This window comes from Palaemon carinicauda, chromosome 4, assembly GCF_036898095.1.
Source record: "Palaemon carinicauda isolate YSFRI2023 chromosome 4, ASM3689809v2, whole genome shotgun sequence".
Taxonomy (NCBI): Eukaryota; Metazoa; Arthropoda; class Malacostraca; order Decapoda; family Palaemonidae; genus Palaemon; species Palaemon carinicauda.
The window spans coordinates 191,638,384-191,666,162 of record NC_090728.1 but is presented as its reverse complement, the minus strand read 5'-3'; the positions used below and the strand labels follow the sequence as shown (position 1 = coordinate 191,666,162).

The window sequence follows — 27,779 nt, the reverse complement described above, 5'->3', positions numbered from 1 at the left end:
GTTTTGGATCTTGTAGTGGCTTTGGCCTTTAGTGAGGTCTTTTCATCGCAACATAGAATGTGCTTTTGCATTAACCAGCGAAATGTCTTTGTAATTCTAATACCATTTTACTGAAAAGTAGTTCGAGGGATGAGATAGCCTAAAGAAGTCGGAAGGAAGGTGTGTCAAAATGTAGCTGATAGAATTGAAGCTTTACATGATGAGGGTTTTTATAGAATGAGAAGAGTATCATCAAGGCTTTTGCAACTTCCATTTGGTTCCCAACCATGTATCCCTTTAAATTTTTATTCTACCTTTTTTGTTTTTCATTCTTATCAATCCAGTATCCTTTTTTAATCTGTTGATCTTTAAGTAATGAATTGAGACCACTTATGACTTGGATTATTTATATGTAAATGCAAAAGGAGATTGTGATGGGTCGCGAGCGTATTGATTGCCTCGTCTACTTTTTTTTTAGTTGTAAAAAGTCTTAAACTTTATTATGAAAGCACTAAGGGTGATAAGTGAGGCCCTTTTATTGTGCATAAAATATTTATTTTGTATTAGAAATAATATTTAAATTCTTTATTCTTAAGAGGACTTCATACTTTCATTACTTCAAACAACGAGGACTGTAGTTCTCTTATAGTTGGTTATTTGCTTGAAAAGGTAATATTTATTCAATCTCCCACTGGGAGACAGCTGTCAGGAAATGAGTTGTTTCATAGATATTCATAATGAATGAGTTAGTACGTGTACGTAAGGAGTTGTTTCATAAGTTTAAGTCACAAATTAAGGGATAGAGAGACAAATGAAATAGGTTGCTTTTATAAAGAAAGAATTGAGTTTTATAGAGAGATGAGGGAGAGAGCAAACTAGAGGTTGTGTGTTGATAAAAATTTGAAGAGGTGTGCATTTCGGAGGACTTAGTACTGTAGTTACTTTTGTTTCAATATTGTTAGGCAGTCGGCATCACCAGTCTCAGCATGTCTTAAGTTCCAACACGTTGCGATTGCTGTTCAAATATCAGCCTCGTTCCCCAACTGAGACTTACTTTCTCAAATACTTTGTCCAAGATAAGTTGAAGTTCAAAATATGAGATTCAACTTAAGGTTTAGTCTCCAAAAACTTATTTTTATCATTTTTTGGCATGGATTCTTGGTTATGATATTGTGCAACCAAGATACTATATATTGAACATAGGATCTCTCCTTTGTGAATCATCCTAATCTGTATTTATCTATTTGTTTACAGAGACTGAAAACAGAAGGAGCTTTGTCCCAGCATAGCTGGGCTGTGTCAGAAGATTCGTGTAGGGGATCCATCAGTATAAGTAATATTTCAGTTCCCTTGAAGAAGGATTTCATTGAAAGTGGCATGAAAGGTAATTTTTATTTATTTTATTTGTTTCATCTAATTTGACTTATTCCAGAATTATTTAAAATTTTCTTAAACTTGAGGATGGGCCATTTAATCTTCACAGATTTTAATGATATATTACATTTCTTAACCTATGAAAGGTATATTTTCTCTCTTGTAATTTTATAATACACTGTAGTTACATTTAGATCAACTTTGACATTTATTGCATTGTTAACTTTTTAGGTCATGAGGTATACCACTTGATCGTTTTAGTGAAGCATAGGGAACAAGTAATATCGTCACAGCTTCTGGCCACTCCAGCTTGTGTGGTAGATGGTTCAGTGACATTCCCTAACTTGATGTCCCTACACAACCTAACATCTGATTTTGTAATATCCTTGGAAGTTTATGCACTCCGTACATCACAGGCTCGTTACTCAACGATTAAGAAGGTATGTATACATATTGGTTATATTCAGGAATTTTTCAATTGTTGGAATCAATGGTACAAATCCATATACATTTTTATTACAATTTTAATATGGTATTATGAAACCATTGAGTTTTGCCTAAAGAATGTATACAGTGAACCCTCGTTTATCGCGGTAGATAGGTTCCAGTCGCGGCCGCGATAGGTGAAAATCCGCGAAGTAGTGACACCATATTTACCTATTTATTCAACATGTATATTCAGACTTTTAAAACCTTCCCTGGTACATAGTACTGTTAACAAACTACCCTTTAATGTACAGAACACTTTATGCATGTACTACAGTACCCTAAACTAAAACAGGCACAAATATTAAAGGTGATTTTATATCATGCATTTCCTAAACATGCTAAAATGCACGATAAAAAATGGCAACCAATGTTTTGTTTACATTTATCTCTGATCATAATGAAGAAACAAACTGGAGGTAGAGCTTTGCTTATTACCCAGACATATTTCCCATACTTTTCCCTTAGAACTACATCACATCTTCCTACTTTAGATATATATATATATATATATATATATATATATATATATATATATATACTGTATATGTATATATATATATATGTGTGTGTGTGTGTATATATATATTTATATGTATACACATATACATACCTACATATATACATACCTACATATATACATAAATACATGCATACATATATATATATATATTACTGTATATATATGGGTTATGGAAAAAATCCGCGAAGTGGTGAATCCGCGATGGTCGAACCGCGAAGTAGCGAGGGTTCACTGTACTCTTAAATGTGGAAATTAGAACCTGAACTGGTACCAAACCCAACAGTAACAGAAGTAAAAAAAAACCATTAAAGGGCATGAAAAGAGGCAAAGCAGCAGGAGAAGATGACCTATAAAATAATTGACAAGGAAGCTTATTAAATTACGAAGTGATCTAATTGCATTTGGTGTTTTCCAGGAACAAAGTCGTATGAAGTTGACCCCTCTGAAGAGACTTCAAAAGAGTGAATCAAGAATGGCATCACCTTCAATACAATCCCCAGGTGGACCCTATGCTGTGAGAAGTTCTTCATTCCAGTTGGTGGGCTTCACTCATTTGAATATAGCAACATTAACTAGAAATGCTTGGACTCTTGAAAGGGTAAGAATTGTTACTAGAACTTACAGATGGTTATATTTTCTGAATTATCAGGGGGGTGCCTCAGTTGCTTGACATTAGATAGCCATACTGTATCTGAGAAAGGCAAAATTGTAGAGAAAAGTTCTTCTCTGTACAGACATGGAGGTTGAGACGCTGCACTATATCAAAACTGAATTTTTTACCATAGTGCTTTGCGGGCTACGGCCAGATGTAGCACACAGACTGCCTAGGTTTCAGTATTGTGTTGTGGTTTGCGGGCTACGGCCAGATGTAGCACACAGACTGCCTGGGGTTCAGTATTGTGTTGTGTAACATCCAAGCTAATGTAGAGATATTGATCATTTATCTGCATTTCCAATACTTAGTATCATCATTAAAGGTCTGCATATTTGACTTAATCTTGGCAAAGATTAGGTTCCGAGTTTCAGAATGAAGGGAGATTACAATGGTGCAAAGCTCTATTAAAAGAAAACTACTGTTGTCTGCTGATATTTACCTTGATACTTTGTGTGAAACTTTACTCTCACCATTACAGAAATTTGTCATGTGCCAAAGAAAAGATATGAAAGTTAATTCAAATTCCTCGGGTAGAATTAGTTCTTAGGTAGTTTAATAGAGAAACTTGATCGCCCCTGCTTTCAAGCCAAACCTTTCCAATCATTATTGTTATTGCACTATTCATAGCTTTAAGCTTACTGCAGGCTGCCAGTGCCATGAAGTTATGAATTGTCAAGTAAGCGCATCATCTATCCAAGTATTGGTGTTGGAAGTACTTACACCTAGCATTTATTTCACTACATGACCTAAGTTGTTGAGCAATGCTGCTACAAAATTTTCAAGTACATTTTATTTACTGTTTTGTTGCAAACGCTGTGTTTGGAATTAATAGATTATCTCTGCAGCAAGTTATGATAGAATTGTATTTCATGGGGTAAACAATTTTCATTTATCTAAATGTTTTCTTGTCATTTACAGGTTCCCTTTTCTTCACCGCTTGACGGTCATCTTTTGATGCGTGTCAGTTGTAGTTTTGAGGGAGGTATCACAGAACGAGGATTCCTCACCATGTTTGAAGATATTGGAGGATTTGGAGCCTGGAATAGGCGATGGTGTGTCCTCAATGGAATGTTCCTTCGTTATTGGCGTTACCCGGATGATGAATCTAAGAAAGTAAGAAAAGCGTAATCTTGTCCTATTGAGATTAGAGTAGAAAAAGAGGAAAAGAATAACACAGCATTTATAGCAAGTAATACTGTAGTAATTGTAAAGTACTTTACTATGTACAATTGATAGACTGTATTAAAAGGGTAAAAAGATTTTAGGAAAGATTTTTAAAAGGTTTCTTGCGGTACAGTACTTAGTTGTTTGAAAATAATGAAATTAAAAAAATAATAAATATTCCACTTTTTACTTTGTATTACAGAAATTACAATTATTGTTAATTTAACCTTCATATAATTATTACCCCTCACAGGAAGCTAATGGACAAATAGACCTACGTTCTTGTACCACAAGACGTGTTGAATTGGTTTCCAGAGATGTGTGCGCACGACAGCATACGTTCCAGTTGACTTGCTTGCGTCCGGCATACGGTGGAGATGTTTCAAATTTAGTTCAGGAAGTCCAAGGATCATCTGTAGTAACTAGGTAGGCTTGTTTTTTTTTGTTTTTTTTTATATCAAGGTGGAATGTTTTTGGTGGTATTGTTATTATATAAAATGACTTATGTATTTTCAGTTAGAGGGAAAAGAAAAGTACAATCTGGAACATAATACATCATTTGTGATGGTTTCACTGGTGCTAACAAGGAATGAGGGGAGAAAGATAGGTAGTGGTGGTGGTGGGGGGGCAGTAGCTGTAGTGAACGACACCTCATAGTAACGGGGGATTTTGAGGAGGGAGAATTCTAATTGGAAAGGGACCTCTGGTAGTGGTATCACTCGCCCCGGTTTTAATACCAACACCCTTTAGGGGTGAGCGAGCTGGGTATATTCCTGGCATTCCATGCAACTTCTTTCTCTGGTATATTTAGCAGTATTTATACCTTTGAAATGGTGCTTTAAGGAGCATTTCACTGGGCAACACAGGTTCCTCGCCCAGAAATTTTTTTTCTCCGGCAAAATCCCTTTTGTACTGCTGCTACTACTACTACTAGTTATAAACATTACACTTGCACTAAGCAAAGAATTATTCTGACCACAGTAGTATAGCCCCAACATTAAAACCAGGAAAACTTTGAGATGTACTAGGCAGAATCTCCTTATCATTTGTATCATGAAGCAACCATTTCTCAGCACCTGCCAACCTTTTAGGCATTCAGCATTTTCATACCTGGTTCCATAGGAACCTTATGATAAAACTATGCCTATGAGTGCTTAATTGACCTTGGTGTAGATACGATCTTAAAATCCTAATTACGGGAAGACTGAATAATATACCAACCACCCGTCTACAGATTTTTTCTTGGGCATGTTCACAAGCAGCTATTAGTGGAGCTGTAGTTGTGAAAGCATTGAAGCTTTCATTAATGATAGTAGTAATTGCCTATGATAAGAAAGTTATTGAAATAATTTTTTTAGGATAGGTAATGTTTTGTTCAATATCTGTTTTACCAAATTGATTTTGCACAGTGGGGTATATAAGTAATTGTTTTAATGTGGTTTTCTTGTTAGATTTTTAAAAATTAACTAGGTTGAGCTAATTATCAGCCCTTCATTTGAGACATAATTAAGTAACTCTCTTCCTGGGAGGGGTTGCTGCCTTCAGTGCATCTCATGCTGTGCACTGTAGGCATTAGTGTACTAAATGTAGTTTTCCATAGCCTTTGCAATTTATCCTTTCACTTTACATTTACCTTTCTTTCTTGCTATCTAATCCCTTTAACCATTATTTTATTGTACACTTGTGCACGTTTCCTTTTTGTTGTTAGTACTTCATCTTGTTTTTCTAATTTTTTTCTGTGTCCAACCACTCCTATAACACACATCAACTTCATACAGCAATGAATAAGTAATTCAGAGTCAGGGCCTCAGACCAGACTTTGATATTGGCTGCATTTCTCCAAGAGGCTGTGTGTGGCCAGTCAATCTGCATCAAGAGACCAGGCCTCATAAATCAAATTAAATTTCTTTCTCCTCCAGGCACCTCTTATCGGCTGACAGTAAAGAAGAAAGAATTGGGTGGTGTAACAAACTTAACAAATCCCTGGCAAATATAAGAGCATGGGACCCAGATGCACTTCGTCCTGAGGACTACCAAGTTTAATTAGATAACTGTATAACTAATTTACGTTAAGAGATAAGTTGGGAGTTTTGTAAGGAGTCTTTTACACAAGAAATATTACTTATGCTATACTGTATATTGTTCAATATTTTATACTATACCTTTTATATATAGTTTTACCTAAAGGTTGACAACTTTCTGATCATTGGTTGTATTGGACTGATTTCTTAAACTATAAACAGTGACAGAAACTCATTTTGATTAAATTACTGTTTTCTCAAAGCTTTTTGAAGGGAAGTATGGCTATACTATAAAATAATTTATGGACGTCAGAGGATACTACTTTCTGTTGAAATTCAGGACAAAATAGTTATGTAGTAGGATCTTTGTCCAAAAGCTGTTCTTTTGGTACCACTATATGGGAGAAATAATTAATTTGCTTCACATATCTTTGTTTAGATAACATTAAATGAGCTTCTAGACATTTATTAGTAGGTACAAAAGTAAGCTTTATAATTTTAACTTTCTGTAAATATAATGCTTTTTATTTTCTTATGTAATCTGTCATCTTTTCCTCAAGTGCATTTAGCTAAAACTTTATGCATTTGGTTACAAGCACATAATTCACACTGCCATGTATTGCTGGAAATACTTTTAGTACTGATTTAATACACAACTGGTTTACACTAAAGTATTATAATGTATCATTTTTCATACGCAACATAATGTTTTCCTATGCAGATTTGACAAATGTCACAATGGATTTATGACGCATATTTGTATATATTTATATATATTTTATATAGTCTTTTTATCTATCCCAATAAAATAATTTTTGTGAAATTTTCATCTTTATCCAGTAATAATCAGTACTTTGTGGCGAGTACCGTACAGTCAAAGTACTTCCCTAAACAATTTGTAGTGCAGTAACCCATAACTTTAAAATATTAAAAATTAAGATTACCTTTTTGAAAAAGGTTAAAAAACTCTCATAACTTAAATTTTCACTTCCAGATTCAGGAAAATGGAGTTTTATTTAGTACAAAAGTTTGAATGTGCCTCGTGTTTTCAAAAGAAAAATTCTGAAGGTGCAATCTTTAGATATTTTAACAATCTATAATAGAAGTAAATAATTAAACATTATTACAAGATTACCCTGGGCAAAATAATGAGATTTGAATGTTGACATGCCTTTTAATTACAAATTGCATTGAATGTTGACATGCCTTTTAATTACAAATTGGCATAAAATGTAATCAAAGCATGTTTTGTTACTATAGATAGACAAATTACTTAAAACACATTCATACAACAAGCATTATTCCAAAAAGTTCCTTCAACTAAGAATAAAAACTTAACCAGAATGAAGTGTCTTATCCTTCATAGAAGGTTGGTAATTCATTATGAAGGAATACTCTTCTGTCCACTCCATCCTTAGTAATGACAGCTACACGAACGACTCCTCCACTGCTACCATCTCTGGTCAATGCCAATGTTAAAGCTGGAAGGGAGAGAAAAAATCATTTTACTTTTGAATTATCACAAAACAAGGTACCTGCATTATTTAAACTTCATAATTAATAGGTTCAATCAAAAGTCATGCACAGTAAAAGTATTTAAATGGACTCACTGTAAATAAGTCTCAGAAACAATAACAAAAGAAACTTACTGTTTTTGACAAAGTCTACAGTTTCTTCCTTGTTCATATTTGGCTTAAAGGCCGAGTCCACATAACCCCAGACATAAGTACTTCCAGAACCTCCGATAGCTACTTGCTGACGTACAATCATACCTCCAAGTGGCATGGTATATACCTGAAAGTAAATATTCCTTTAGATAGTAGTAATTGTTGACAATGCTACTTGACCCTTTTTTTCCTATTTTGTAAAGTCCAACTCTAAAGTGTTTTTATGCTTAAAGATATTGCAATGTTTTACTTTCATAGCTAGAATAAATATGTATTTTTCATGTTATAATCCTGGTTAAAGTATAATTTTGAAATTAAATAGTTTAAATGACGGGTATGAAATGTTCAAAATTATAAAAGTGAAATGAGTCATAATACTGAAGGACTTGATAAGAAATTTATATTTTTCATACCTATACAAAATTCAAAAGTCCTTTAAAATAGGGACTCAGCAGAGCTGGAAGGGCTTTTAAAATTAACAAGGTACTTAAGATTGCTGAAGAGTGTGAGCGAGTAAACTCACCAGTGAAAGGCTCTTCACTTTTCACTTTCAGCTCAGGACTGAGAGGGGTGGTTGAGGTGGGAAGCTAACCATAGGACTGAGTAGTTTGAAAAAATATAAATGACTTTTAAAAATTGGTTATTTGTTCCTATACACATACAAAGAGTCCTTTAAAATAGGGAGGTCCACTTTTTGATTGGTTGGAAGTCACCCCCTACAACTGAACTTGGTTATTATTCATCCTTGGAAAATGCCAGTGTCCCTAGTCCTGTACAGAAACAAAGGAGATGACTCCAGCACCTATCAGCACACCCTGCGGATAAGTAGGTTGATAGGGCTCTGGCAGTAATTGGTCGATGAAGGAATCCTCCCAGATGCTGAAATAAAATACCTGGTGTATAATGACCAATTGATAGGTATTCATTCCATCATCCTCCTGCTCAAATCAGGAGACCTACTACTTACAGATCTACCAAGAGTGGTGCTCAGAAGAGTAGCAACAAACATGAATGACAGATTCAGCCCACGACAGTAAGAAAGCTTCGTCCCCAAGGACAAGGCAGAAGAATATATCATTCAACTTTTCCTCCATACTTGCATCAAACAATTTGCCATAGTCAAGATGTTGCCTGACCCGTAAGGGAGCAGGGTTGGTGACATAAGTTAACTACTAGAGCTGCCATGAAAGGGCCAAGAATAAAACTGTTGAAAGACTTAAGAAGAATGAAGGCTGCTTGGTGCATCTACCCTCCATCACCTATTTCACTTGCCCTTCTCCGGAGTCTAAGTAAGAACAATACCCAACTCTGTGAGCTGTAGATTGAGCTTTTAGCTCTACTCCCTTAAAGGTTAAAGCGTATGCTCTTAAAAGTGTCATCAAACCAGAAGCGACGTGTCTACGTAAGTGTTATGGAAAAGACGTTGGTATGTATTATGAAATAAAGGCTGGCATTTAAGCATTGGATGTCAAGACGATCCCTCATGGAACAGAAATGTATCTCCTCTCAATTACCACCTGACACTTCACATAGAGATGGGATGGAGGTCTCAAATCTTGGGTTGTGACTAGATGAGTTCCAAGTTTGGCCACAAACTTCGGTGAAAAACAAAGACCTACCTCCTACCCTCAGCAGTTGTTGTCCAAAGAGAGACAGTGTAACTGGCCTTCTTTCTAAACTAATGCTATGGCTACCAAAGAAACTGTCTCGAGTCAGATCTGTCTGAAGACAGAGTATGAATAAGTTTTGATAACAAGGGTCAAAGTCCCGAGATCCCAGGGTGGGAAAGTGTACTTGTAAGTAAATATATGTTTGCTTTCGTTCGTAAACATAAGCATGAGCTGATTCCATCTCACTGGGAACACTGTACAGGCTTAAAGGTATAGCCTCGATGGGTTATGTCACGAGTCCGTTGTGCTTTGAGGGCATGACGGAGTGAGGCGGAGATCGCAAGGGATGGGAGACCGATAACATGCGAGTATTCCGATAAGCTCTCTAACCCATAGAGAGAGGAGAAGTCTGAGATAATAACCCCGAAGGATTATGCTCCCTCACAACTTGTCTTCTGAACAACGGTGAGATGCTGTGGCTGCAAGCAGTTGGAAAGCATTCCTGTCTGCGGCAATAACACGGCAGGACTATAAAGTACCCAATGAGACTCGTGCCCTGGGTCATAATGGTGGCATGCGGCAGTCGCAAACGGTCAGTAAGCATCCTCAATTGCGGCAATAACCTGAGGGTTTCGTGTAACGAGAATCGTACAATCCCAGGTTTCTATCTTCCTGGCGAGGTTTGGTGGTCGTATGGATGAGCGAGCATGCGTTACCAAAGTAGATCATATAATCCATTTATTATGGGCATGTTAGCTTGGAGGGTAATGATACCAAATTCAAGTAACAAAAATGACTAGAGACAGGGAGAGGTGGAGGCAACTGACTGCCAATATCCAAGACACGGCACTTCATTACAGTAGTAGTAGTAGTTGGCGAGCACTTGTAGTTGCGCAGACCTTGTCAAAGAGAAGGGGAGTTCCCCATGCATCTTCATTAGTAGGGAAGGGTATCTCTTATGAAAGAATAGTCTCGCATGGTAGGATTATTTGCCTAAGCATGCAAAGAACACAAACAATCAGATTCCCAGAAGAGATGGTTAAGTGAAGCCTTGCGAACGTTGGTGATACTAGTCAGGTTCCCAGATGAAGTTAGTAAGTAAGGTCTTGCAAACATATTTTGTGAAGAGAACACTGGCGAAGCGAGTGTAGAACGTTGGCAAGGTGAACGCTGGCGAGTGCTGTAGAATGTTGGCGAGGTGAAAAATGGCCATACAAACATTGGCGAGGCGAACACTAAGAGCTGTAGAATGTTGGCATGGCAAACGCTGGTGAGGGGAGCAATAGCAAGCCAACCTTTGGGGAGAGGAACACTGGTAAGTGCTATAGAATGTTGTGAAGAGAGTGGTGTAAAACGTAGGCTGGAGTTGTAATTGGAGATGGCAAGTATGAGCTACCGAAGTAGTGTGTACAGTACTTGAGGCAACAGCAAGCTTCACTTCTCTGCCTTATGTCCTCCTACATAGGAGGTATTCGTTTGCAAGGAGACAAATAAGACTGTGCTGAACTTGTAGAACACCAGGTTCTTCCTCATGAGAGGCAGAACCTTGAGACGCTGATTGTGAAGGGCCTGGTCTCATAAAACTTCATGAGTTCTGTTGTGCCCAAACGGACACGAAGCAGATGTAATCTATGTAGACAATAGCCCCGAAGGGTTATCGCCTACAAGACTTGTAGATGGGAGAGGCGGCAGGCACCACCATCTGTAGCAATGACCACAAAGGGAAAAACTAACGAGACTCATTGGGCCTTGGGGTATGATGGATGGCTACCACAAGTGTCAGCAGGACCACTCTGGAAAGGGGCATCATACTCGTGGACGCGAAGGGCATTCATCGGCTGAAGATACTCGGTGTAGCAAACTTGCAAACTCTCAGCCTGCTGAGATGACTCAGACTAAAGACAGGCATTGTAAGCTATGAAATACAAAATGTGACCGAAGTCAGTTTCTGAGTTCTTGTATGGATAACCCGACTGGTACTAGTCTGCAACTGTTCTTGCTTATACACCAGAGCAGTAGCAACAAAGGGTGAGGAGAAGCAGAGTGCTACAGCTAAGGGCACGAGAGCCTCCGAGTTTCGGAGAAGACCATGGTCCACCCCTGGGGAGACAGGTGTGCACTCCCGTGGTGCCCCCAACTGTAGCAGCCTCATTATGCAAAGATAGCTGCAGCCAAAGGCACGAGAACCTTTAACAGAGTAATACCTCCAGAGTCTCTGTGCCTTTAACTGCTGCTCCCTCATAAGCCATTCCTTAAAGAGGAGACCTGAAAGCCCAAAGGAATGCAGGAATACAAGAGAGACTCTCTCGGTGGAGGGCGCCATTGCTTCGCTAAGGGAAGCAAAGGTGTCTGCACCTACGGGTTATCCAAGGGTCAAATGATCATTGTTCGATTCGTTCGCCCTGTAACAGAGTACGAACGAACAGAAACATTATTTCAAAGGCCAGTTTATAAGGATTATCAAGAGAGACAGAACGTCTATTCACTACCGAGACAAAATAAAATGTGTAGACATTTTACAGGTGTGTGCGCAAGTGGGGTGGGTTGGTAGGTTCAACTCTCTCTAAATAGAGGTGGGCTATTATACCTTGCTAATACGTCTTTTGGCTACTTTTCAGCATTCGCCAAAATCGTATCCACTGTAAAGAGCAACAGGGTTTGTTTACGTGTCAGAACAGTGTCTTAATTTGGCAGAACTGTTAAAAACTACTTTTGCACTTTCTTCATGCACTTTATTAGTGCCTTTGACGTTACTTATAACACATGCCTTTCTTAAAACCACCTGCAAAGAAGTAACCATGCCTCATCACTTCAAGTAAGGCCTACTCTTCATACCTTCACAGTTATGCTAAGTTTAGAAGATTTCACTTTTGTTATAACATTGTCATCATTCAGTCTAAAGATATTTAAAAAAGTATGGGAACACAGTCACATACACATACGACAAGTTGATAAGCACGATTACATCACTAAAAATACAATAGAATACTTTTATTGCTGTCGTGTACAATACTCACTTGTCCTCCTTTGGACTTGTCCCATCCAGCAACAATGATGCCTGCCATCAGCATGTCACGATAATTGTAGCAGATCTCCTTGAAAGTGTTTGCTGCAACTTGTACCAAAGGAGGTTCTCCTAGCTTCACCCTACGAAAGAAAGCATGCATCATGAAAAACAGAAAAAGTTACTCTTATTATCCCTTTCACCCCCAATGGACGTACCGGTACGTTCTTGCAAAACACTGTTATTTACATGTTTTTGCATATTTTTGAGAACTTTATGAGAAACTTCAGGCATTTTCCAAAAGAATAAGACCAACCTGACCTCTCTATGACAAAAATTAAGGCTGTTAGAGCAATTTAAAAAAAAAGATATAGCAAAATGTGCTTGAAAGTTAACCATACCTTGGGGGTAAAAGGGTTAAAATAAATGCTCTCGTCATTACACCAAAGTAATCCGACACTTTTTAGAAAACTAGTAACGTATTTCGTCTTAGTTCGGTATTCCCAATTACTTTATAACTTACAAACTTAACAGGTTCCAAGAAGCTATTTATAAGTCCAATTTTGTTAAATTTTGGCCGAGTGTAGGCCTAACCTGAATCCCATGCCTATGATTTCCAGCTACAAAAGTCAACAAAGTCAGATTTCATATTAAATAGATATCAGGTTATTACAAATCTCATTTTGCTCACTGTATCAAATAATAAAATATGGTTTTATAACATTTCTTTATCTTATCTTTGTCATTTTCAGTTGGATTTGTATTTTTATCTCCAAATGTTTGTAAGTTGGGGATATATTGCTCGTTTGCGACGTCGTCATAACTCAAAAATAGCTATTTTTCAGGAGAGCCATTTTAATCAATTAAAACTCTCTCATATCATGTTATGTCGTTAGGACATTTAGCGCCTCTAGCGATCAATTTTTTAGCTACAATTATGACACTTTTGCCAAAAAAATCAGCATTTGAAGATGAATATGTCTATATGGATAACTCAAAAATACATTTTTTTTGAGTTGTGACGTTGTCAAAAGTGCGTGATATGAGGACTTGTTAATATCATTAAAATGTCACTAGGTAGTGTAGAACCTACAGGTATACAATACCCTATTCATATTATTAGCAAACATTTTAATTATTATTAGTACCTAAACTACAACACTAAATGCTACAACAGGGAATATAGTCCCAAGAGGAAAATAAATAAACTACAGTATATATGAGAAGTAATGAATAAAGAATATAAAATATCTTAAGATCAGTAACAACACTGAAATAATAAATTGGAAGTAATTTGTATATTTCCTAGTATACAAACCTGGAGCTATTTATAGGGGTATTCTTTCAGCTACGCCGAAAGTATACGCCGGAACAAATAGATGGCGTCTATAAACTATGAAGAGAAAGAGACTTATCTCAACCTGTTCAACTTGAAAACATCTGCAACACATTTGAAACTTCAGAAGTTCCACCGATTCAACTGCCTGATTAGTTGAATCATTCCACAATCTGGTTACAGCTGGAATAAAACTTACAGAATACCATGTCGTGTTGAGCCTTATGATGGAGAAGGCAAGATTATTACAATGAAACTTCTGAAGTTCCACCGATTCAACTGCCTGATTAGTTGAATCATTCCACAATCTGGTTACAGCTGGAATAAAACTTACAGAATACCATGTCGTGTTGAGCCTTATGATGGAGAAGGCAAGACTATTACATTGAAACTTCTGAAGTTCCACCGATTCAACTGCCTGATTAGTTAAATCATTCCACAATCTGGTTACAGCTGGAATACAACTTCCAGAATACCGTGTCGTGTTGAGTCTCATGATGGAGAAAGCAAGACTAATTACATTCAACTTTAAACCTAGTACAATGACAAGATCAGTCAGGAAAGACCTGAATGTAAAGGATGGTCTAAATTATGAATAATCTTATGCAAAATGTGCTGCTTTTCCTTTGGACAGTGAGTGGCAGAGCCATCTGGTTTAAGTACAGGAGGAACTCTTAAAAACAATATCAAAGAGTGCAGCTTTAAGGGTAACCCACCATTTATGCTCCTGGGTTGTACAAGAAAAGGTTTCTTTTATAATCAAATTGCATTCCTTTTCACTTAAGCATGAACACCTCTTAGTTGAGTATAGTTATTCAAAGTTAAATCTGATCGACTAACTTTCGATGACAAGCCTCCTCTTTCTCCAAATAAGAGCACCTACGATCATCACTAAACCAGGGTTTGTATTTCACTTTAGTCTTTTAACACAAGGGATTTGCCTATTAGTTATGTTAACCAGATTCTCAATCGTCTGAATAACAGGCTCAACCTTTTTATATAATAACCAATTCAAACATGAGATCAGTCTGGTTGAGATTTCATATATATCTTACATGAGTATGACACATCTGGGATAGGCTGCTCAGTCTTAATTACTTAACCAAAACTCCTCTTGCTCAGCAACGCATAGGAAAATTACTAAAGTGGGAAATGAATGATTGCTGATTATTAGGAGGCCAGAGACCAAAAGTAAAGAATAAAAATATAAGGCATACTATCCCAGTACCGAGATCATTCTTGTTTTGTTAATTGAAGTTTCTTTTTAATATTCATGTTAAATTTTGTGAGCTGAAACACTGGTGTGAGGCACGTGGTACCATTTCACTTTTAAATATTTATGTAAACTGTGATATGGCTCAGCAAGTAATAGTAATAATAATAATAATAGTAGTACAGTAGTAATAATAATAATAGAATAAAAATTAGTTCCCTCTTTTTGTTTTAATATTTTAGTAAATCCAAGTTCAAAAAAAAAAAAAAAAAAGAGAGAGAGAGAGAGAGAGAGAGAGTGAGAGAGAGAGAGAGAGAGAGAGAAGAGAGAGGAGAGAGAGAGAGAGTGAGTGTGTGTGTGTGTGTGTGTGTGTGTGATTTAATCAATTAGAACTGTAGAACAAAAAATCATTAAAAGCAATTTTGTATTATTATTACACTACAGTACATACTTGCTAAGTTGGAAAAGCAGGATGCTATATCAAAAGAAAATAGCCCTGTGAGTTAAGGAAATACTGAAACAGTGTGCCCCCAAGTAAGAGAACTCTAACCGAGGACAATGGAAGACCATGGCACAGAAGCTATGGCACTACCCAAGACTAGAAGGCAATGGTTTAATTTTGGAGTGTCCTTTGCCTAGAAGAGCTGTTTACCATGGCGAAAGTGTCTTTTCTAACCTTAAGAGGAAAGTAGCTATTGAACAATTACAGTATAGTAGTTAATGCCCTTAAGTGAAGAAAATTTTTTTGGTTATCAGTGTTTCAGGTGTATGAGGACAGAGGAGAATGTGGAAAGAATAGGCCAGACTATTCGGTATGTGTTGGCAAAGGAAAAAAGCCGTAAGAAGAGACCCTCCTGGCTAGTACACTGGTAACGTGTTTGCTAAGCATTTGCATGGCGGCAGATTGATCCCAGCCCGAAACCTTGAGTTTAAGCTGTTTACTGGGGAGGCCACTGCTGTGGTTGGGCACCACAGTGGGAAGTTGAGCTTGCCCGGCCAATGTTCTGGTGAGCATCTATTTTGATGAAAGCGGGACTGAAACCCGACACTTTTACCTTCATGTAGTACAACCTAGCTAGTCAAAGGACCCATTACAGTAACTCTAGTGGTAGTATCACAATGGGTGGCTGGTTCTTTAGCCAGCGTACTACCTACTATAACATTAAAAGATCCCAAGAGGGGCCTTGAGCAACCTACAACCTACTATAGCAGATAGAAGGTCCTAGGAGGGCAGTAACATTGAAACAAAACTAAATATTTGATTCTGAATGTATGAATCAACCTGAATAACACAATATTGCATACTGGTCATACCACTGACATAAGTTCTTAAGGGGTCTTTTGTTTTTTCTATACAGTGACTTTCTTTCCTATTGCAATCCCTTTACTAAGTTTTCTCTTTACACCTTTTGGGTTTAAGAGGGGAACCAAAACAATATACACCACTGGGGATACTTGAGACATGTAATTGTATAGTGGGTACCATGGGGAGAGGTAGCCTTATATTTGAACTTCAACAAAAGCATGGAGGGCCCACCTGAAAGACGTCAGGAAGTCCACGACTTCTTTAGTTCAAACTTGTCAGCAGTCTGCATAGTCACGAGTGAATAGCTTCCAGTCTCCAAAGGGAAGCGGCGAGCACTAGAAGTTTCTCGTGCATCAGTGAGACCCGAAAAAGCTTGCCAATATACTTACAAGTACTTTGGACACCCAGTGTACTTGAGGGGACTGGTCTAGAGGCATATGCATAAAAGCGGCAGCAGTAGTAGCACCCCTGAAGAGAAAGAAGCAGTGAAAGACTTCACTGGAGTCTTCTTGGGCATTGCCCGGTCAGACCCCGACGAACGCTTCGTTCACTTTTTACCTTTCAGAATGTACACCTGCCACTGCACCAGAGGCCACAACTTATACTCAGCACATGGGATGCCTGCGGTCAGTCATACCCCCTTACAAAACACACCGAGGGAGCATGGATTTACAACCATAAACTTGTTGCAGCATCCACCCTTCCTCAGCCAAACAAGAACCTGTTTCCATTCCATTACTAATGACCATTCACTTCTTACTAAAGAGAATGAAAATCAACAAGTTAGACATGAACTGTCTGTATATCCATATGCAACAGGGGCCAAAACAAAAGTGAAGGCTCTCCAGCTGGAAAGGGAACGAAGCTTCTAACCTTGCACCCTCCCCAGCTGAATAACCACTTATCCAAATTTAATGACCACTTCCAGCTCGCGCTGAAACAATCTTCCTAATTAAAGGATGAGAGTTTGTATGACACATAAGAACAACTGTTTTACAAATCTGACATTACAAGCATATATAATTTTTACTGTTTTAAGCATCTACAGTACAATAAGTTAAACACACCAAATTATAGGTAAATTTTTAAAATTCAAATTCAGTCAAGTGAACAAACTACAGTATGTCCAAACTTACTCTAATAAATCCATGTGAGATGAAACAATATCAGCTATAGCCTGTGTATCCGCAGCAGAGCCTGAGCGGCAACAATAAATCCTATCCGTTACTCGTGTCAATTTGTCTGTGACTCTGTTCGATACGTAAGTTCCCATTGAAGTTCTAGAATCCGCTCCAACAACCACTCCCCCATCAAATTCCACTGCCATAATTGAAGTCTGAAAATAAAGAATATACAATGAATAAAAAAGTACTATAATTTTGGTAAAAAAACTTATTTACAAGAAATACATAATATGTTATTTTTATTAATAAAATAAATTTTTGAATATACTTACCCGGTGATTATATAAGCTGCAGCTCTGCTGCCCGACAGAAAAACTCTACGTTCAAAATACGCCAGCGATCGCTATGCAGGTAGGGGGTGTACATCAACAGCGCCATCTGTCTAGCAGGTACTCAAGTACTCCATGTAAACACAGAACCAATTTTCTCCTCGGTCCACTGGGTCTCTATTGGGGAGGAAGGGAGGGTCCTTTAATATATAATCACCGGGTAAGTATACTGTATTCAAAAATTTATTTTATTAATAAAAATAACATTTTTCAATATTAAACTTAGCCGGTGATTATATAAGCTGATTCACACCCAGGGGGGTGGGTAGAGACCAGCATTACTTGTTTACATTATTATGAGCTAAGTATTTTGTATTTCATTTTAGCAGTTATTCAAAATAACAAACATAAAATAAATAAGTACCTGGTAAGGAAGTCGACTTGAACAATTACTCTGCCTTTTTAAGTACGTCTTCCTTACTGAGCCTCGCGATCCTCTTAGGATGCTGAGCGACTCCTAGGAGCTGAAGTATCAAGGGTTGCCACCCATACTAAAGGACCTCATCAAAACCTCTAATCTAGGCGCTTCTCAAGAAAAGAATTTGACCACCCGCCAAATCAACCAGGATGCGAAAGGCTTCTTAGCCTTCCGGACAACCCAAAAAACAACAATAAAAAAACATTTCAAGAGAAAGATTAAAAAAGGTTATGGAATTAGGGGAATGTAGTGGTTGAGCCCTCACCCACTACTGCACTCGCTGCTACGAATGGTCCCAGGGTGTAGCAGTTCTCGTAAAGAGACTGGACATCTTTAAGATAAAAAGACGCGAACACTGACTTGCTTCTCCAATAGGTTGCGTCCATTATACTCTGCAGAGATCTATTTTGTTTAAAGGCCACTGAAGTTGCGACAGCTCTAACTTCATGTGTCCTTACCTTCAGCAAAGCATGGTCTTCCTCATTCAGATGGGAATGAGCTTCTCGTATCAACAGTCTGATATAATAGGAAACTGCATTCTTTGACATAGGTAAAGAAGGTTTCTTAATAGCACACCATAAAGCTTCTGACTGTCCTCGTAAAGGTTTAGTTCGTCTTAAATAGAACTTAAGAGCTCTAACAGGGCATAAGACTCTTTCTAGTTCATTTCCAACCAAGTTAGAAAGGCTTGGAATATCGAACGATTTCGGCCAAGGACGAGAAGGTAGTTCGTTTTTGGCTAGAAAACCAAGCTGTAAAGAACATGTAGCCGTTTCAGATGAAAATCCGATGTTCTTGCTGAAGGCGTGTATCTCACTGACTCTTTTAGCTGTTGCTAAGCAGACGAGGAAAAGAGTCTTTAAAGTGAGGTCTTTAAAGGAGGCTGATTGTAGTGGCTCGAACCTTTCTGACATAAGGAATCTTAGTACCACGTCTAAATTCCAACCTGGTGTAGCCAAACGACGCTCCTTCGAGGTCTCAAAAGACTTAAGGAGGTCCTGTAGATCATTGTTGTTAGAAAGATGTAAGTCTCTGTGACGGAAGACTGTTGCCAACATGCTTCTGTAACCTTTGATTGTGGGAGCTGAAAGAGATCTTTCCTTCCTCAGGTATAATAGGAAGTCAGCTATTTGGGTTACAGAGGTACTGGTTGAGGATACTGATACCGACTTGCACCAGCTTCGGAAGACTTCCCACTTCGACTGGTAGACTCTAAGAGTGGATGTCCTCCTTGCTCTAGCAATCGCCCTGGCTGCCTCCTTCGAAAAGCCTCTAGCTCTCGATAGTCTTTCGATAGTCTGAAGGCAGTCAGACGAAGAGCGTGGAGGCTTGGGTGTACCTTCTTTACGTGTGGCTGACGTAGAAGGTCCACTCTTAGAGGAAGAGTTCTGGGAACGTCCACCAGCCATTGAAGTACCTCGGTGAACCATTCTCTCGCGGGCCAGAGGGGAGCAACTAACGTCAACCTTGTCCCTTCGTGAGAGGCGAACTTCTGCAGTACCTTGTTGACAATCTTGAACGGGGGGAATGCATAAAGGTCTAGATGGGACCAATCCAGTAGAAAGGCATCTATATGAACTGCTGCTGGGTCCGGGATTGGCGAGCAATAATTTGGGAGCCTCTTGGTCATCGAGGTTGCAAAGAGATCTATGGTAGGTTGGCCCCATAGTCTCCTGCACACATCCTTGTGTAGGGTCCATTCTGTTGGGATGATTTGACCCTTCCGACTGAGGCAGTCCGCCATGACATTCATGTTGCCTTGAATGAACCTCGTTACTAGAGAAAGGTTTAGATCTCTTGACCAAGTGAGGAGGTCGCTTGCGATCTCGTACAACGTCATAGAATGGGTCCCTCCTTGTTTGGAGATGTACGCCAAGGCCGTGGTGTTGTCTGAGTTCACCTCCACCACCTTGCCTAGAAGGAGGGACTTGAAGCTTTTCAAGGCCAGATGAACTGCCAGTAGCTCCTTGCAGTTGATATGTAACGTTCTTTGATTCGAGTTCCAAGATCCCGAGCATTCCCGACCGTCTAATGTCGCACCCCAGCCCGTGTCCGATACGTCCGAGAAGAGAACGTGGTTGGGGGTCTGAACAGCCAGGGGCAGACCCTCTCTGAGGTGGATGTTGTCCTTCCACCAAGTCAGTGATGACTTCATCTTCTCGGAAATGGGGATCGAGACCGCTTCTAGCGTCTTGTCCTTTTTCCAGTGCACAGCTAGGTGAAATTGAAGGGGACGGAGGTGCAGTCGCCCTAACGCGATGAACTGTTCCAGGGATGAAAGCGTCCCTATCAGACTCATCCACTGTCTGACTGAACATCGGTCCTTCTTTAGCATGTTCTGGATGCATCCTTGGGCTTGACTTGTTCTGGGGGCCGACGGAAAAGCCCGAAAAGCTTGACTGTGAATCTCCATCCCTAAGTACACTATAGTTTGGGATGGGACCAGTTGGGACTTTTCCATATTGACCAGGAGACCCAATTCCTTGGTCAGATCTAGAGTCCACTTTAGATTCTCCAGACAGCGACGACTGGAAGCAGCTCTTAAAAGCCAGTCGTCCAAATAGAGGGAGGCTCTGATGTCCGCTAAATGCAGGAATTTGGCAATATTCCTCATCAGTTTCGTAAAGACAAGAGGAGCCGTGCTTAGGCCAAAGCACAGGGCTTGAAATTGGTAGACAACCTTCCCGTAAACGAACCTTAGAAAAGGTTGGGAATCTGGGTGGATGGGGACGTGAAAGTAAGCGTCCCTTAGGTCTAAAGAGACCATCCAGTCTTCCTTCCTGACCGCTGCTAGGACAGACTTTGTCGTCTCCATGGCGAACGTCTGCTTTGTGACAAAGACATTCAGAGCACTGACGTCTAGCACCGGCCTCCACCCTCCTGTCTTCTTTACCACTAAGAAGAGACGGTTGTAGAAGCCCGGGGATTGAAGGTCCCGGACTTTGACTACCGCTCCCTTTTCTAGTAAGAGGGACACCTCTTGCTTCAAACCTAGTCTCTTGTCCTCCTCTCTGTACCTGGGAGAGAGATCGATGGGAGACGTTGCTAGAGGGGGTTTGCGTATAAACGGGATCTTGTACCCTTCTCTGAGCAACTTCACAGATTGTGCATCTGCGCCCCTTTTCTCCCAGGACTGCCAGAAGTTCTTGAGTCTGGCTCCCACTGCTGTCTGAAGAATGTGGCAGTCAGACTCTGCTCTTAAAGGACTTGGTACCTTTCTTCTTATTCCCACGTCTCCCTTCGGCACGAGCACCTCCTCTGCTGGAGGCTCTGCCACGAAAAGGCGGAATGAACCTGGACGCTGGAGTGTCCATCCTGGGTCTAGACACGGTAGGCAAAGGGGTGGCTTTGCGGGCAGATGACGCAACCAGGTCATGCGTGTCTTTTTGAATCAAGGAGGCAGCAATCTCCTTTATCAACTCTTCTGGGAAAAGGCACTTTGAGAGAGGAGCAAACATAAGTTCCGATCTCTGACACTGGGTAACTCCAGCTGACAAGAAGGAGCAAAGGTTTTCCCGTTTCTTGAGGACCCCGGAAACGAACGAAGCCGCAAGCTCACTGGACCCGTCCCGTATAGCCTTGTCCATGCAGGACATAATGAGCATGGAAGTTTCCTTGTCAGAAGGGGAGATCTTCCTGCTCAACGCTCCCAAACACCAGTCCAAAAAGTTAAAAACCTCGAAGGCTCTGAACACTCCTTTCATCAGATGGTCTAAGTCTGAAGGAGTCCAACAAATCTTGGAGCGTCTCATGGCTAGCCTGCGGGGAGAGTCTACTAGGCTTGAGAAGTCGCCCTGGGCAGAGGCAGGAACTCCCAAGCCGAGAACTTCTCCCGTGGCATACCAGACGCTCGATCTGGAAGAGAGTTTCGCAGGGGGAAACGTGAATGCTGTCTTCCCAAGGTGTTTTTTGGACTGCAACCATTCTCCCAACACTCTTAAAGCTCTCTTAGACGAGCGGGCGAGGACGAGCTTCGTAAAGGCAGGCGCGGATGACTGCGTGGCTAAAGCGAACTCAGATGGAGGTGAGCGTGGGGCCGCAGAAACAAACTGATCAGGATATATCTCCTTGAACAGTGCAAGAACTTTCCTAAAGTCCAAGGAGGGTTGCGTGGTCTTGGGTTCGTCGATGTCCGTATGCGGGTCGTCAATGTGTGCAGCGTCGTCATCATCAGAGAGTCCATCATCTGAATACTGAGGAGGAAGCGGCAAAGGAGTAGGAGTTGGCTGGTCAGCTGAGTCCGGCAGCACGGGTGCATGCGTGACTGCACCGGACGCAACGTCATGGAACTGTAGCCCAGTCTGTGAGCTGGCAACTACCATAGCAGCGCGGGGGCGCAAAGCGTCTACTCCTGACTGCCTAGTCTGCTGTGGGCGAGTAGTGGTAACCACACTGGGATGCGGAGGTTGACGCACAGCGTCAAAACAAAACAACTTAGGTTGTTGTTGTAACTCGCGAACGTCAACGGAAGGTTCCGTGCGTCGCTGAACGTCAACATGCGGCTGGCAGCGCATGGGTGGCGGGACTCTCACAGCTGGAGTGCGGGAGAAGGTAGCCTCAGCGTCCACTGGACGCACAACCGTGGGAGGTTGTAGGCTAGCGGTTGGTGCAGCGTCAACCTTCTCCGCACGAAAGTCCTGCATTAATGACGTCAACTGAGTCTGCATGGTCTGCAGCAAAGACCACTTAGGGTCTACAGTAGCAGGTGCGGCAACAGACGGTGTTACTGCCTGATGCGGTACCGCTTTGCCTCTCTTAGGAGGTGTACAGTCATCGGAAGACTGCAGCGAGTCCGAACTGACCCAGTGGCTACAACTGGGCCGTTGGACTTGCGCGGAAGGGACCGACTTGCGTTTAAGAGGCCGTGAGACCTTGGTCCATTGTTTCTTCCGAGAAACATCTTCCGCAGACGAGGAATAAATGGGCTCTCTCGTCTTCTTGAGGGTGGGACGATCTTGGATAGATACGTCCGAAACCACGGAGGGAACGTCTGTTCGCTGATTAAAGCCTCACGAACCCTTTGGTCGTACGACATTGCTTCTCCCCTGGGCTTGGGAGCTTGCAAGAGGTCCCGGACTAGGAGGACGACAGGCACGAACAGACGAACCCTCAAGCGCAACACTATCCACAACACTTTCCACAACACTACCACTCACTTTGTCACTACCCACTGCACTCTTACCCTTCAACTCCTTGACGTCTGCCATGAGTTGGTTACGGTCACTCGCCAATGACTCGACTCTCTCACCCAGAGCCTGGATGGCACGCATCATATCTGCCATCGAAGGTTGTTGAGTGCTAGAAGGGGGATCAGGAGCAACCACTACAGGGGAAGGAAAAGGTTGTGGGGCATGAGGAAAGGAAATATCAACGGAGCGAGATGAACTTCTCCTGACTCTATCTCTCTCTAGCCTACGTGAATATTTCAGGAATTCGAGAAAATCGAATTCCGAAAGCCCAACGCATTCCTCACATCGATCTTCCAATTGACAGGCTTTATCCCGACAATTGGAACAAACGGTGTGCGGATCGATAGAGGCCTTCGGAAGACGCCTTGAACAGTCCCTAGCACTACACTTTCTGTATTTAGGGACTTGAGAAGGGTCAGCCATCTTGAATTAGTCAAAGGGGAATTCAAAATCTATCCAAAGTTGTCAACAAATAATCCAAAATCAATAAAAGAAAGCAAGGATGTATTGAAGATAACCTCTGCAAAGCAAAAGCTAATAACTAGAAATGTGTACTTCACCAAAAACTGTGAAAACCAATCCAGTAAGCAACAGCGAATTTAGTAGGTCTTGCCGGTGGCACGACAGAGAGAAAATTGGTTCTGTGTTTACATGGAGTACTTGAGTACCTGCTAGACAGATGGCGCTGTTGATGTACACCCCCTACCTGCATAGCGATCGCTGGCGTATTTTGAACGTAGAGTTTTTCTGTCGGGCAGCAGAGCTGCAGCTTATATAATCACCGGCTAAGTTTAATATTGAAAAACAGTAGTATACACAGTAGTGTGTTGGTTCAGTAATTTCATAGGAGTAAAGATACTTAGCAGCAAAAGCGTTTCATCTACTAAATACTGTAAGTGGAAGAATCTACTGTACTGTATCCCGTTAACTGCAAATTTTTTCGAACAGGTAAAAGCTTACGGATTATGAAACAATTGGCATACTGTTTTTATAGTTTATATTGGAAATATTTATTTCAATGTTACTATTCTTAAAATATTCATCTTAATGTTGTTACTGTTCTTAAAATATTTTATTTTTCCTTGTTTCCTTTCCTCACTGGGCTATTTTCCCTATTGGGGCCCCTGAGCTTATCTCATTCTGCTTTTCCAATTAGGGTTGTAGCTTAGCAAGTAATAATAATAATAATACGGGCACTTGTGTCTTTTCCAGTAGGAAGAGAGCCCAAATGAGCGCATGCAGCCAGGGGTCAGCTAGTGCGCAAGAGGACACACATAGTCAGAATAATGAACTCCTGGCTCTTGTAAGCAGTTAAGTCATGCTGAACAGGGTTCTTGTGCAAAGACATGCCTGCAAAACAGGCGAGTATAGCTTAGGGGCTCGCTATCACCAATCCCAGGTTAATTAAGGACATTGCTAGTTTGGCCAGGTTTGGTGGGGGACCAGTATGTTAATACATATCACCCTAATTTCCTTCTAACTGTCACACATTGCCAATCTTAAGCATAATAGAAAATGTGACTGCAAGACAAGATAATGTCTAAATATATACCAGTTATTCAACGAATCTATTTTTATACCGTTCTCTAATCTTAGATACAATAATAAATGATCTGTGTTGACTTCTTTACATGCGTCGCAAACATCATCAATGTATTTTCATGAAATTTTCTTTTAAGTCATATGTGCTTAGCCTAGTTTTCATGACTAGCATTGTCTTGATCATACCAGTGTCTCTAATATATAGTAGGCAACCCAGGAAGCCTTTATAGTTGGTTGGGACGGCCCGGATCAGTAATTGAGCTCTGAACAAGCCTAAGAACATCACATAACCTAAGGTTCCCTAACTATCCTATCCTACGAGCCATATTTTTACCTACTCACGATTCAGGAAAGGTGGGTTATGGCCCACGTGACCACCCTTTACACCGCTGTTTTGTTAGAATGCCTTAAGACCAAGTCTTAACCCTGCGTTTCAAATGGTTTCGCTCCTGGCAAGGTGATAGTAAATCATATAATTCCGTATATCATAAAACTGGCCTCATAATATCTTTAGACAGAGATGAACATTTTCCCCATGAAGAGAATCGATTTGACAAGTAATAATCAACTAAATACACCATTGACAGGGTCTTAATTCAACAACATTAGCGCCTTTGTATATCAGCGGCAAGTTAATAGAAAATGGACACTGACTAACCTAACCTGCAAACCGTGTCCTTACCTACTTACCTAAAGAGGGGTGGACTAATGCCCAGCGACCCCCATTACACTTCCGTATTCTTAGTCGCCAGTCATCTTACATGCAGGTGGCCGCTTTCATGCATACACCCCGCTACATTCTTCATAAAACGATTTCATTCAGCATAATTGGAGGATTAGTTATTATTATCTAAGCTACAACCCTAAATGGAAAAGGGAAAAGCAAGATGCTATAAGCCCAATAAATCTATCAGGGAAAAGTAGCCCAGAGAGAAAAGGAATGTCAAGTTAATGTGTTTAGTAAGAGGTTATGTATGATAGCGGCCACATATATGTATGATTACGGCTGAATAGCAATACGGCAACATAAGGGGGTCGCAAGGGGGAGTTAGCAGCCCCTCCCCGTTAGGTAAGTAGGTGAGGACACGGCATGTAGGTTAGGTTGGGGGGTGGAGAGTTTAAGTTAGTTGGGGTCTATATTTTACCATCGCTGGAGCAAATGGCCGCCGATATACAAAGGCTCCAATAATAATAATAATAATATACATTGAACCTCGGTACCTATACTCAGCGTATAATAGATAATTATTCATTGTTTCCTTCAATCCTAATTTCATACAACTTTCTGAATAAATCCTGACCTGAAGATCTCGAATAATGACATAAAACCCACTCTAATTAAATTTCCAGTCAGGAAAACACGATACATAAAAATGGCAATTTGCTTGACAACTGACAAACGTGATGGGTTCAATGGACTCCGGCATATAAAAGCTATAATAATTAAAATACAACCACATATTGAAGGTTAAATTAAAGTATTGATACTTACACCTGTGAGGACTTCATTTCCCATCCAATCTGGTAACATAGAAGAGAGATGAGAGGATTTCATTGGACCGGTAGTCATTGTAGCAGCCATGATGATTGTTTAGTTTCTAACAGTGTTACCAGATGGGTTAGTCTAAAAATCCCCAAAACTCACGATAAAAAAATCCCCAAAACAACACAAAAATCCTCATTTCCACAAATATATTTTCTTCCGATCAAGTAAGCTTTAATAATATAGAAATTACTCAATATACTTCATATAAGTACAATTAAACTAATGGCATCAATATAAATGTTGTGATTTTCACCAGTTTATTATATTTGCCCGATGTTCTGGGCGGATCGCAAGGCCTTGAAGAGGCAACACTCGCCAAAACCCTCCAGGAGTTAACTAAAATACGGCGATAAAATTTACAATTTTATTACAAAAATAAACTCTGATAAAGACAAACAACATTCTTAAGCATTCACAAAACTCACTGAAAAACAAGACTGACCCTAGTTAATGTAGCATGTGCTCTTCAAGCACAAAGTCCACACCGGACTCATTAACAAACTGAAAATAGTGCCAATTCGAATTCAATACACAACGAATCACACACCAAATATCCCTATTCTTATTTAACTTAGGATTCAGATCCCCAATCACAAGGATCTCTACACTAAACTGCGATATAAAAAAACTAAAAGTCTTGCACACAAACTTCTACTACAACCAACCTGGTACACAAGGTAGAGAGGAGAGATAACAATTAGAGGGGACTTACTTCGGTTGGGGACGTTGGATCAAAGAGGACGAGCTATTCTTGCAACCCCCGACGTCACCTTTTTGGCGCAATTTGCCTTGAACCTAAATTTCTACATTGGATTATTTCAACATGTTACAACAGAATGACTTTATTTTTCCTAATCTTAAATTACCAGCAATTGATTTTATTAGTCTCAGCGCCTTCCTACCAGGTGGTTTCCTTTTTTGGCTCTAAACGTTCACGTCTGGAACTACATTCATTCGCCCGCGAGTTTCTCCTCTCCCTCCAATTTGACGTAGTCGTAGGCGGAGTCAAATGGCGGGAATTTCGATTGATCGGGTCGAAATTCCCGACATCCTCCACGCCCCAAAATAAGGAGCGATGAAACGTCGGTCAATTGGATGGAGTTAGACTCGGGGTGAGGGGAGTGGCTTACTCCGAGACTCTGTTAGGCTCGCTGCGTAGCGCTCCGCAACGACTCGAACAGAGTACGCACAATATACTACAGCAATGTTACCCCGGGGTATAAACACAATCAA

General features: G+C 40.3%; 2 protein-coding genes across 9 annotated transcripts in view; one reads left to right on the top strand and one right to left on the bottom strand.

Moving 5' to 3' along the window:
- The window catches only part of LOC137640306 (anillin-like), a 59,738-nt gene extending 52,186 nt beyond the window's left edge, over positions 1–7,552 (top strand). For all 7 annotated transcript variants that reach the window (XM_068372939.1, XM_068372938.1, XM_068372937.1 and 4 more), the window contains 6 exons: positions 1,234–1,363; positions 1,585–1,793; positions 2,778–2,960; positions 3,936–4,130; positions 4,435–4,607; positions 6,101–7,552. In XM_068372939.1, the coding sequence (XP_068229040.1) occupies positions 1,234–1,363; positions 1,585–1,793; positions 2,778–2,960; positions 3,936–4,130; positions 4,435–4,607; positions 6,101–6,224 (1,014 nt within the window). In that variant the 3' untranslated portion in view covers positions 6,225–7,552. The remainder of the gene's footprint in view (positions 1–1,233; positions 1,364–1,584; positions 1,794–2,777; positions 2,961–3,935; positions 4,131–4,434; positions 4,608–6,100) is intronic.
- On the bottom strand, positions 7,179–26,624 carry Prosbeta1 (proteasome beta1 subunit). 2 transcript variants are annotated; one of them, XR_011044330.1, is made up of 6 exons: positions 26,493–26,624; positions 17,475–17,674; positions 12,497–12,626; positions 7,852–7,996; positions 7,409–7,683; positions 7,179–7,373 (listed from the first exon to the last, which is right to left on the bottom strand). XR_011044330.1 is itself a non-coding variant. In XM_068372940.1 (5 exons), the coding sequence occupies exons 1-5, from the start codon at positions 26,580–26,582 to the stop codon at positions 7,556–7,558; spliced, it is 693 nt and encodes a 230-aa protein (XP_068229041.1). In that variant the 5' UTR covers positions 26,583–26,624; the 3' UTR covers positions 7,179–7,555. The 2 variants fall into 2 exon arrangements, 1 of the variants encoding a protein (XP_068229041.1); XM_068372940.1 differs by having other exon boundaries at positions 7,179–7,683.
- Between the last annotated feature and the right edge of the window lie 1,155 nt (positions 26,625–27,779).